Here is a 12,153-nt window from a genome sequence, read left to right on the forward strand (position 1 = left end):
TGGTTTCTAGCTTCCCTGAACAGCTGCATATCACGGGGGCTGTTCGATGCTTATGCAGAACGCCATAGGATGTTTTTGTGTTGGTTAAGGGCAGTCAGGTCTGGGGAGAACCAAGGGCTATATCTGTTCCTGGTTCAACATTTCTTGAATGGGGCATGCTTATTTAAGATGGTTAGGAAGGCATTTAAAAAAATATCCAGGCATCCTCTACTGACGGGATGAGATCAATATCCTTCCAGGATACCCCGGCCAGGTCGATTAGAAAGGCCTGCTCGCTGAAGTGTTTCAGGGAGCGTTTGACAGTGATGAGTGGAGGTCGTTTGACCGCTGACCCATTACGGATGCAGGCAATGAGGCAGTGATCGCTGAGATCTTGGTTGAAGACAGCAGAGGTGTATTTAGAGGGCAAGTTGTTTAGGATGATATCTATGAGGGTGCCCGTGTTTAAGGCTTTGGGGAGGTACCTGGTAGGTTCATTGATAATTTGTGTGAGATTGAGGGCATCAAGCTTAGATTGTAGGATGGCTGGGGTGTTAAGCATGTTCCAGTTTAGGTTGCCTAGCAGCACGAGCTCTGAAGATAGATGGGGGGGCAATCAGTTCACATATGGTGTCCAGAGCACAGCTTACTACAGACAAATACTTTCATCACTGTCTGGGTGGCTGGTCTCAGACTATCCAGGAGGTGAAGAAACTGGATGTGTATTTCCTTGGCTGGTGTGGTTACAAGTGGTCTTCGGTTGTAAAGCCAGTTGGATGTACTGCCATATTCTCTAAAACAATGTTGGCTTATGGTAGAGAAATTAACATTCAATTCTCTGGCAACAGCTCAGATGGACATTCCTGAAGTCAGAATGCCAATTGCATGCTCCCTGAACTTGTTGAGATGTGTGGCATTGTGTTCTGTGACAAAACTGCACATTTTAGATTTTTTTAAATATATATTTTTTACTGTCCCCAACCAAAGGTGCATGTGTGTAATGATCATGCTGTAATCAGTTTATTGATATGCCACACCTGTCCAGTGGATGGATTATCTTGGCAAGGGATGTAAACAAATTTGTGCACATTTCTGAGAAATATGTTTTTTTTTCTCCTAACCTTAACCTAATTATCCTAACCTGCTACATAACCTCAAATCTGAAATGAATTTGACAAAAGTTGGAAGCCTTCTAGCCATGACCACTGAACAACTAGCTAATAGCAAAGATGGTGGATAAATGAAAATAGTTTACTCCGGCCGTTTACCATACTTAAAGGGTACTTAAGGGGTGGCTCTCCCAAAGACACCAATGTGATAGCAGCTGGGACTGGTCTATTTAGTTCATTGGCTTCCACTGAAACAAATGAGGGAGTAAGATGTCTCGCTTCCTCTTCCGACTACTTGTACCACAGCTAGTACTGGCAGAGAGGGAAGAGGAAGCGAGACACCCCACTCGCTGTTTTTCTTCTCCTGGTTCGATGCAAGTCAATGAACTAAGTAGACTAGACCCAGTTGCTATTACATTGGTGTATATGGACACCCCGAGTTAAGTAGCCCGGAATTGACCATTTTTGTCAATGGTTAACTGCCTGAGTGAACTGGTACTAGTTTGCGCAAATCTTTGGCACACTCTACCGGTTTACATCTATTTATTTTAAATTAAACGAATGTCAGTAGTTGACTAGTCGTTTAACATTGGGCGACTGCCGATTGACCACAATCTACAAAGTATGTTTTATGTAGTGTTACTGCTGTCCACGGATAATTCGTAACCACTCGGCTACATAGTTTTAACTAGTTACCACAGCCAACAAAATTGGCTATATCGTAAAAATTCATGAAAACAACATTTGCTTTTGGGTCTTCAATCGAGGTTAGGGTTGGGTATAAGGTTAGCAGTGTGTGTGTGTATATATATATATATATATATATATATATGTTTTTTTCAGAGTTTTAGAGGATATATTTGAGAAATAGACGAGGTTTGACTGTGGCTGGAGTAACTAGTGAAAATCCGGCTACAGACCACTTGCGGCAAGAGTTTCCTTCCTGACAATCGCAGCTGTTTGTTGTGCGCAAGCTAGCTAGCGGTAGCTTGGTTGGGGCAAGAAACTAAGATTGAAGAGGAAGCTATTTTGCTCCTCGCCAATCAACTGTTTTTTTTTTTAAACAACTGGTCATATGTAATTCGCTTAGATAAATTCTTCCCGGTTATCAAATGAGAAAAGAAGCACATCAATTCCCTTGACTTTTTTTTGGAAGGCCTTTTTTTTCCTCTGCAAAGGATGTCTAAACGATTAAGGAATAGTGAGGTTTGCGCGGATTGCAGTGTCCCAGGTAAGTCACTTACTGATCAAAGGTGGGTAGCTAGCCAAGCCATACATCATTCAGGCAGAATACTTATATTAACATGGCTAATAGATCTATCTATCAGCTATTACTTGTTTGCGTACTTGCTAGCTAGCAAGTAATAGCTGATATATATATTTGTATGGTTTGGCTAGCTTCTAGCTACCCAGCGTTGATCAGTAAAATAGTTGATGTGTTGGTTTTTGAAGCTAGCACTGAGCTCAAACGTAAGCATGCGATTAGGTTAACTAAACTAGCTAGTTATGACAGTTTTACAAGCGGTGTCTTCTCTCTATGAAGCCAACATTATCAACTACAGTGTAAAATGTAATTACTGCTGGGTCATTGGTTTTAAAATAAACAATCAAGCTATCTCCTGAGTCCTTGCGTGAGTCATGCAAGTCTTTGCGTGATGTGATCATGGTGCGGTTATTCCAATGTAGTGTTGATTTTGCAGGAATAACCATTTCAAATACGATTTCCTGTCAAAGGGCTGCCACAATGTATTTAATCGGGTTGGCAAGTGAAGTAATATGTTCAGTTTCAGACAGGCCATTGTCTCTTAGTCTCAGTTTAAGTTATGGCATGCAAATCTCCTTTCTCATCTGCCAAGGTAAAATGTGTATGACATGGGACACAGACAACAATCAAGTCTCTTTCTGCTATAAAATATCAGAAGATGGTTACAATGTGGTGTAGTTCAGTGTGTTTGCCCTTTTGCACACCTGAATGTTGGCGCTTTAGTGTTGTTGGTTGTCTTCCTGTGTCTGTCTGGCTGCATGCTTCTGAAGAGTCATGACAGAGGGGAGAAGAATTTGCCCCGTGGTCATGGTTTTAGATTCTACTACCTAGAGTTGCTTCCTTTCAATTGCCTTCTGGTATGAGTTTTGACAAGAGTAGGAGAACAGCTGACCGGGTACACACTGCTTCCACATCTGAACTTTGGATGGGTCCCCTAGTTATAACCTCACACTGCTGTTCATTTTGGGGAAATGAACCAACTGTCAACCTGCGATTTAAGAATGATGATGGTGTGCTGTCCAATTTGATGTTGTCACTCCACTAAGAGGCTCTTAATCAGTGATTAGTAAACAAAATCCACTACAAATACCATACATTGTTTATCTGATAGAATAATGAACATTTCCAAACAATTTAGAGCTCATCCAAAATGTGTAGAAATCATGTCACGTCCTGCTTCGCTGTGTAAGTGTTATGAGGGTTGTTTTGCATAATGTTTAGACTATTTTGTACAGGAATGGCATGATGTCCAATGAGCACAGGAAGAAAAACAGGATGTTGAGTGAATTGACTGGATGCTGAGGATGCAGTGAGAATTGTGGCTATTGTATTTGACTTAGAATAAAATGTGCCTCACCTATTTTTGTACTTTTCTTCCACGGCTCTCAGTAGGTTCTTCTATCATAGGGAGTTTTAAATCAGTTTAAGCCTATTGAACAAGCATCTGCACGTTTCCTTTTTGTAAAATATTTGTCTATTTTTTTATTTTTAAACATAGAGGTTAGATGTAATTTGTCAGTGGTTGATGTTCTTAGTTAAAAGAGGAACACTGCTTGGTTAGAATATTGGATATCCTTATTGGGAAATAGGCCTATCCTAATTATTGTGACAATAAGTAGGCCTAGCTGTATGTACTCTTGTCTTATAGCTGGTTCTCTCTCAATTGAACCTGGGGAAAAGTTTAAGCTGTATACATTAGCCTAGGGTCAATTTGAAGTAGGCTAGCCCATACCAACCTGTTCCCAATGGAATTCCCCACACTTCAATTCATTCACTTTTTGACAGCACCAATTTTGATAAAAAAAAAGGATAAATATAAATAGTCTGGTTAACCATTTAACAGTCTTATGGCTTGGGGGTAGAAGCTGTTCAGGGTCTTGTTGGTTCCAGACTTGGTAGAATGGTACCGCTTGCCATGCAGTAGTATAGAGAACAGTCTATGACTTGGGTAGCTGGAGTCTTTGACAATTCTTAGAGCCTTCTTCTGACACCACCTGGTAGAGAGCTCCTGAGTGACGCAGCGGTCTAAAGCACTGCATATCAGTGCAAGAGGCATCACTACAGACCCTGGTTCGATTCCAGGCTGTATCACAACCGGCCATGATTGGGAGTCCCATAGGGCGGCGCACAATTGGCCCAGTGTCATTCGGGTTAGGGTTTGGCCAGGGTAGGCCATTATTGTAAATAAGAATTTGTTCTTAACTATCTTGCCTAGTTAAATAAAAATAGAGGTCCTGGATGGTAGGGAGCTCAGCCCGAGTGATGTACTGGGCTGTACGCACTACTCTCTGTAGCGCCTTGTGGCCAAATCTTTTCAGCCTTTAGAGGGGAAGTGTGTGTGGACCATGATAATTTCTTAGTGATGTGGACACCGAGGAACTTGAAGCTCTTGATCTGCTCCACTACAGCCCCTTCAATGTGGATTGGGGTGTGCCCGGCCCTCCATTTCCTGTAGTCCACGATCAGCTCCTGTCTTTCTGATGTTGAGTGAGAGGTTGTTGTCTTGGCACCATGCTACCAGGTCACTGACCTCCTCCCTATACACTGTTGTGTCATCTGCAAACTTAATGATGGTGTTGGAGTCGTGCCTGGTCATGCAGTCATGAGTGAACAGGTAGTACAGGAGGGGACTGAGCACGCACCCCTGAGGGGCCCCCGTGTTGAGGATCAGCGTTGGCGAATGTGTTGTTGCCTACCCTCACCACCTGGGGGCGGCCCGTCAGGAAGTTCAGGATCCAGTTGCAGAGGAGGTATTCTGTCCCAGGGTCCTGAGCTTAGTGATGAGCTTGGAGGGCATTATGGTTTTGAATGCGGAGCTATAGTCAATGAACAGCATTCTCACGTAGGTGTTCCTCTTGTCCAGGTGGAAGTGGGCAATGTGGCGCGCAATAGAGATTGCATAATTTTTATCTGTTGGGCCGGTATGCGAATTAGAGTGGGTCTTTGATAGTGTTGTTGTGAGCAATGACCAGCCTTTCAAAGCATTACATGGCTACAGATGTGAGTGCTATGGAGTGATAGTCATTTAGAAGGTTACCTTGGTGTTTTTGGACACAGGGACGATGGTGGTCTGCTTGAAACATGTAGGTGTTACAGACGGGGTCAGGGAGAGGTTGAAAATGTCAGTGAAGGGTCTTGCCAGCTGGTCAGTGCTTGCTCTGAGTACGCATCCTAGTAATCTGGCAATCTTAACCTGTTTTAAAGTAGGGCTGGGCGACATGGCCAAAATATCCTATCCCGGTATTTAAAAATAAAATGATGGTATGACTGTATTTATGTTTTTGAATAATAAAAGTTAACAATTTTCTATGAGTAGTACGTGACCCTAGGGTGGCAACACATACATTCTGTGATTTCGATGGGTCTTTCTACATTCTGATTGTTTTATACTGTTCAATTCAACATCAACCAAAAATAATTTATCAATTTCTGCATTTCCTGCGCTCATTTGAGATCATTTCCACACTGCCATGCACGATATGGGAAAACAATTTAGGACTTAAAAAAAAAAAAGTGATTTAAGAGCCAAACTCTTGGATGGACTGTAGAAATCATGGAAATAGTTAGAATGTAATAGTGGGCACTTAGTGTTGTTTGACATGACAATGAATGGAACTGCCAGGGAGGAGTTATTGTGACAGGGTAGGAATGTTTCCTAGGGGGCACTATAATCTTTGGCTACATTCAATTTTTTTGTCTTAGCTACTTCATGTGGCTAACATATTCATGCTTTGCATATTCCTCTTTGATTTTGAAGATACTGTTGCACAAACAGCATGTTGATTTAGGTCTGCAGTGTAGGTGTCGACCTATTAATCGGAATGGCCGATTAATTAGGGCTGATTTCAAGTTCATAAGTTCATAACAATCGGAAATTGGTATTTTTGGGCGCCGATTTTTTTTATTTTTTTTACACCTTTATTGAATCTTTATTTAACTTGGAAAGTCAGTTAAGAACACATTCTTATTTTCAATGACGGCCTAGAAACGGTGGGTTAACTGCCTCGTTCAGGGGCAGAACAACAGATTTTCACCTTGTCAGCTTGGGGGATCCAATCTTGCAACCTTACAGTTAACGAGTCCAACACAATAACGACCTGCCTCTCTCTCGTTGCACTCCACAAGGAGACTGCATGTTACGCAAATGCAGTAAGCCAAGGTAAGTTGCTAGCTAGCTTATCTTATAAAAAACAATCAATCATAATCACTAGTTAACTACACATGGTTAATGATATTACTAGATATTATCTAGCGTGTCCTGCGTTGCATATAATCTGACTGAGCATACAAGTATCTAAGTATCTGACTGAGCGGTGGTAGGCAGAAGCAGGCGCATGAACATTCATTCAAACAGCACCCTCGTGTGTTTTGCCAGCAGCTCTTCGTTGTGCGTCAAGCATTGCGCTGTTTATGACTTCAAGCCTATCAACTCCCGAGATGTGGCTGGTGTAACCGAAGTGAAATGGCTGGCTAGTTAGCGCGCGCTCTGAGCCTTGGGGTGGTTGTTTCCCTTGCTCTGCATGGGTAACGCAGCTTCGATGTGGTGGCTGTTGTCGTTGTGTTGCTGGTTCGAGCCCAGGGAGGAGCGAGGAGAGGGACGGAAGCTATACTGTTACACTGGCAATACTAAAGTGACTATAAGAACATCCAATAGTCAACGGTTAATTAAATACAAATGGTATAAATGGGAATAGTCCTATAGTTCCTATAACTACAACCTAAAACTTCTTACCTGGGAATATTGAAGACTCATGTTAAAAGGAACCACCAGCTTTCATATGTTCTCATGTTCTGAGCAAGGAACTGAAACAGTAGCTTTCTTACATAGCACATATTGCACTTTTACTTTCTTCTCCAACACTTTGTTTTTGCATTATTTAAACCAAATTGAACATGTTTCATTATTTACTTGAGGCTAAATGTATTTTATTGATGTATTATATTAAGTTAAAATAAGTGTTCATTCAGTATTGTTGTAATTGTCATTATTATAAATACATAAAAAAATATTTTTAAAATCGCCTGATTAATCGGTATCGGCTTTTTTGGTCCTCCAATAATCGGTATCTGTGTTGAAAAATCATAATCGGTCGACCTCTAGTCTGCAGTATCACTGGTGTTATCAGGCTGTATAGCTAGTTATGTTTTCTCTGACTCAGTACATTTATTAGCTAGCTAGCTAATTAGCATTAGCTGCTGACACGATTTAGGCCCAACTTGCTAAGAAAAGACAAACTAGCTGTTTGCAGATGTAGAAAAAAACTAATAGTGTAATTTTAGAATGCTAGTGGATTTATATTAAGAAGCAAAGTGAAAACAGCATCGTTGTCATCAACATTGTTGCATGTGCTGCGTTGACCATGCAGACTGAACACAAGTGTCTCATGGTCGAGGAAGGGCAGGGTTCGGGGCTAGGTCTGTGTGGAAAGCGGCGTGGAGAGAGATGACTCAAGTAGTGGAGTAAACTGTAAAAATGGATGTTACATATGGCATCTCACATTTAACAAACCAAAAATTCAAATACCGTTATATAAGGCCAATTTAAAACCCAAACCAATCCGTGCATCAATACCGGAATTCCGCCCTAGTTTAAAGGTCTTACTCACATCAGCTATGGAGAGTGAGATCGCACTGTTGTCTGGAACAGCTGGTGCTCTCATACATGGTTGTGTTGCTTGCCTCGAAATGAGCATAGAAGAAATTTAGATTGTCTGGTAAGCATGCGTCATTGGGCAGCTCTCTGCTTGGTTTCCCTTTATAATCTATGATAGTTTGCCATCCCTGCCACATCTGACGCACGTCAGAGGCGGTGTGGTAGGATTTGACCTTAGTCATAGCGGGATTTCTGATACGCGTCCGGATTAGTGTCCCGCTCCTTGAAAGCGGAAGCTCTAACCTTTAGCTCCGTGAGGATGGTGCCTGTTATCCATGGCTTCTGGTTGGGATATGTACGTATGGTCACTGTGGGGATGACGTCATTGATGCATTTTAATAATGACGCCGGTGACTGATGTGGTAAATTCTTCAATGTTATCGGATGAATCCCGGAACATACTCCTGTCTGCGCTTGCAAAACAGTCCAGTAGCTTAGCATCCTCTTCATCGTACCACTTACGTATTGAGCACGTCACTGGTACTTCCTATTTTGAGTTTTTCTTGTAAGCAGGAATCAGGAGGATAGCGTTATGGTCAGCTTTGCCAAATGGAGGTAGAGGGAGAGATTTGTATGCATTTCTGTGTGTAAAGTAAAGATGATCTAGAGTTATTTCAACTCTAGTTGCACAGGTGACATGCTGGTAAAAATGAGGTAAGATGGAGTTCAGTTTCCTTGCATTAAAATCACCGGCCACTAGGAGCGCCGCCTCTGGATGTGCATTTTCTTGTTTGCTTAACTCGTTGATGTGGTCTTAGTGGCAGCATTAGTTTGAGGTGGTAAATGGACGACTATGAAAAATATAGATAAACTCTCTTAATAAATAGTATGGTTTGCAGCTTATCACGAGGTATTCTAACACAGGCAAGCAAAACCTTTAGTCTTCCTTAACATTAGAGATTGCGCACCAGCTGTTGTTAACAAAGAGACACACACACACCTCCCCTTAACCTTACCCGAAGCTGCCGTTCAGTCTTGACTATGTATAGGAAAAAACAGCTAGATGTATAATATCCATGTCTTTGTTTAGCCACAACTCCAAAGTGCTCAGAAAGTTACTTTTTGGACCTGAATGGCAAAACCATGAAGGAGATAAAAATGCTCGAAGTTGACCCATTTTGCATACCCTTTTGGTAAGCTTTTAAATTATATCAAAGTCATCAGTGTTTCAGTGTTTCCGTTTATTGAACATGAAACCTTTCGATTACTAGTCCAACGCTCTAGCCACTAGGCTACCCTGCCGCCCCGAATATCCAATTCTCTGACCATCACAAGAATTTGTCAAGGTCCCTCCCAATACCAGTTGGCCTGGACTGCCCCTCTGTGAGTCTTTTACCAGTTGTTGACTAGGCTTGATAACACCCATCTCTCACTGGATAGGAAGACGAAGAGACAAACAGAACTCCGGCTCCCAAGTGGCGCAGTGGTCTAAGGCGTCAGTACACACCCTGGTTTGATCCAGGGCTGTATCACAAAAATAAGATTTTGTTCTTAACTGACTTGCCTAGTTAAATAAAAAAATAACGGTGGACCAGGTGTCAGAGCCTGGTCCACAGCCCATGTCCCCCTCTTCTCCCCTCCCCTAAACACACACTTCAGCTGTCGCCAGGGAGATGTGACAACCCCACTGCCACTCATTTGCAATTTTTGCTTGTCTGTTTATGAGTTGCTATTTTGTTTGTTAGTTTATCGGTCAATCTGGCAGCCAACCAACAGTATATGTTGGTAAGTTTGTCAGTGAAACTCAGTCATTTTAGATGTTATGATTGCTATTATGTCAATAGCCTATAAATTGGTCAGTGTAACTTGAGCTAGCAACATTCAGCTCAATAGAATGCCACATAAACAATATTTTAAGCTAACACACTGCCACCAATATTATATTTAGATATTCATTGCAGTACGCGCCAAAATTCTTGACTGAAGGTTCTACATGTCTATATTGAACCATAAGGAAGTGAAAGAGCAAGTCACCCAGGGAAGGAAGGTGAACGTCTAATCTCAAAACATACACTGAACAAAAATATAAACACAACGTGCAACAATTTCAATGATTTTACTGAGTTACAGTTCATGTAAAGAAAACAGTCAATTGAAATACATTTATTAGGCCCTAATCTATGGATTTCACATGACTGGGATACAGAAATGCGTCTGTTAGTCACTGATACCTTTTTAAAAAAAAAAGTATGGTTGTGGATCAGTAAACCAGTCAGTGTCTGGTGTGACCACCATTTGCCTCATGCAGCACGACACATCCCCTTCGCATAGACTTCATCAAGTTGTTGATTGTGTCTTGTGGAATCTTGTCTCACTCCTCTTCAATGGCTGTGCGAAGTTGCTGGATATTGGCGGGAACAGGAACCGGCTGTCGTACACATAAATCCAGAGCATGCTCAATGGGTGACATATCTGGAGAATATGCAGGCCATGGATGAACTGGGACATTTTCAGCTTCCAAGAATTGTGTACCGATTTTTGTGACATGGGGCTGTAGATTATCATGCTGAAACATGAGGTGATGGCGGCGGATGAATGGTACGATAATGGGACTCAGAAACTCGTCACGTTATATGTGTTCATTCAAATTGCCATTGATAAAATGCAATTGTGTTCATTGTCCATAGCTTATGCCTGCCCATACCATAACCCCACCGCAGTCATGGGGCACTCTGTTCACAACGTTGACATCAGCAAACCCCTCGCCCACACAACACTATACACGTTGTCTGCCATCTGCCCGGTACATCTGAAACCGGAATTCATTTGTGAAGAGCACACTTCTCCAGCATGCCAGTGGCCATCAAAGGTGAGAATTTCCCCACTGGAGTCGGTTACAATGCCAAGCTGCAGTCAGCTTAAGACCTTGGAGAGTATGATGAGCACCCAGATAGTTTGTTTGTGCAGAAATGATTTGGTTGTGCAAACCCACACCTTCCTTGGCTGTCCGGGTGGCTGGTCTCATACGATCCTGCAGGCGAAGAAGCCGGATGCAGCGATCCAGACTCCTGGGCTGGTGTGGTTACACGTGGTCTGCGGTTATGAGGTCGGTTGTACATACTGCCAAATTCTCTAAAACGATCTTAGAGGCGGCTTATGGTAGAGAAATTAACATTAAATTCTCCGGCAACATCTCTGGTGGACATTCCTGCAGTCAGCCCTCAACTTGAGACATCTGTGGCATTGTTGTGTTTGACAAAACTGCACATTTTAGAGTGGCCGTTTATTGATAATGCCGTTTAAGCAGCTTCTTGATATGCCACACCTGTCAGGTGGATATACGCATTTTGTGCGTAAGGAACATTTCTGGGATCTGTTATTTCAGCTCAAGAAACATGGGACCAACACTTTACATGTTGCGTTCATATTTTTGTTCAGTATTTTTATAAACTGGTGTAGAAGGGAAACCACAGTCTACCCTATTTAGTTTTGACTCTAGGGCTCAGTTGTAGAGAATACAGAGAGTTCTCTAAATGGAGATGCAGATCTGTTGATCACTTCTCTCCTTGGGCTTATGGGGTCACATGAGGAGAATGCATGCCTGGGGTGTTGAGGCAGTCCTCATGCTACTTCTGTTGCCCCCCTACCTCAAAGGAAGCTTGCCTTCTATTGGTTTCAATTGACAAATAAAGATTAGAATAGATTAACATGTTTTGGATGCCTTTGCGCCACACCTTCAAAGAAATTAAATTAGGGGAATGACTGTTGCTTCAAGTAGGAAGTCAGAGAAATCTAATGGCAAGCCTTTTAATACAGACTTTTTATTTTATTTTGTAGAGACTGTGTCTGTCTCAGAAGGCCTATCCCTCCCTCTCTCTGTGTGTTTGCTGTTACTTTACCAGCAGCACGGTATGCACAAGTTCAAACAAGTTTCATTTCTCTCTGCAGTTAGCGATCCTCTTTGAAGCTCTGTGTGATCTACGCTGAATGTCTCTTGCACAGTCCTTTTGTCATTATATCCACTCAGACCCCTGCATTACATCATGAGTCTAGAATGATACTACCATCCCCATGTATTGGTTAGTGGAGTGCACATGCCTGTGAAGTGCATATATTTTGTGGCTGGTTGTACGGAAGTAGGTGAAAGAGGAAATGTCTCTTTTTGCTCTCTCAGCTACAAAACATAAGAGGACGAGATGTTGGTGCAG

General features: G+C 42.2%; 1 protein-coding gene across 15 annotated transcripts in view; it reads left to right on the forward strand.

Moving 5' to 3' along the window:
* The first annotated feature begins 1,955 nt into the window (after positions 1 to 1,955).
* LOC109895666 (ARF GTPase-activating protein GIT2) overlaps positions 1,956 to 12,153 on the forward strand; it is a 33,626-nt gene continuing 23,428 nt past the window's right edge. For 7 of the 15 annotated variants that reach the window (XR_004210823.1, XM_031830365.1, XM_031830367.1 and 4 more), the window contains exon 1: positions 1,956 to 2,319. Coding sequence is in view for 14 of the 15 variants with exons in the window: in XM_031830365.1 (XP_031686225.1) it covers positions 2,268 to 2,319 (52 nt within the window). In the remaining variant the exon portion in view is untranslated. The remainder of the gene's footprint in view (positions 2,320 to 12,153) is intronic. The other 8 variants (XM_031830370.1, XM_031830377.1, XM_031830371.1 and 5 more) reach the window with 3 other exon arrangements.

This window comes from Oncorhynchus kisutch, linkage group LG8 (assembly GCF_002021735.2).
Source record: "Oncorhynchus kisutch isolate 150728-3 linkage group LG8, Okis_V2, whole genome shotgun sequence".
NCBI classification, from domain to species: domain Eukaryota; kingdom Metazoa; phylum Chordata; class Actinopteri; order Salmoniformes; family Salmonidae; genus Oncorhynchus; species Oncorhynchus kisutch.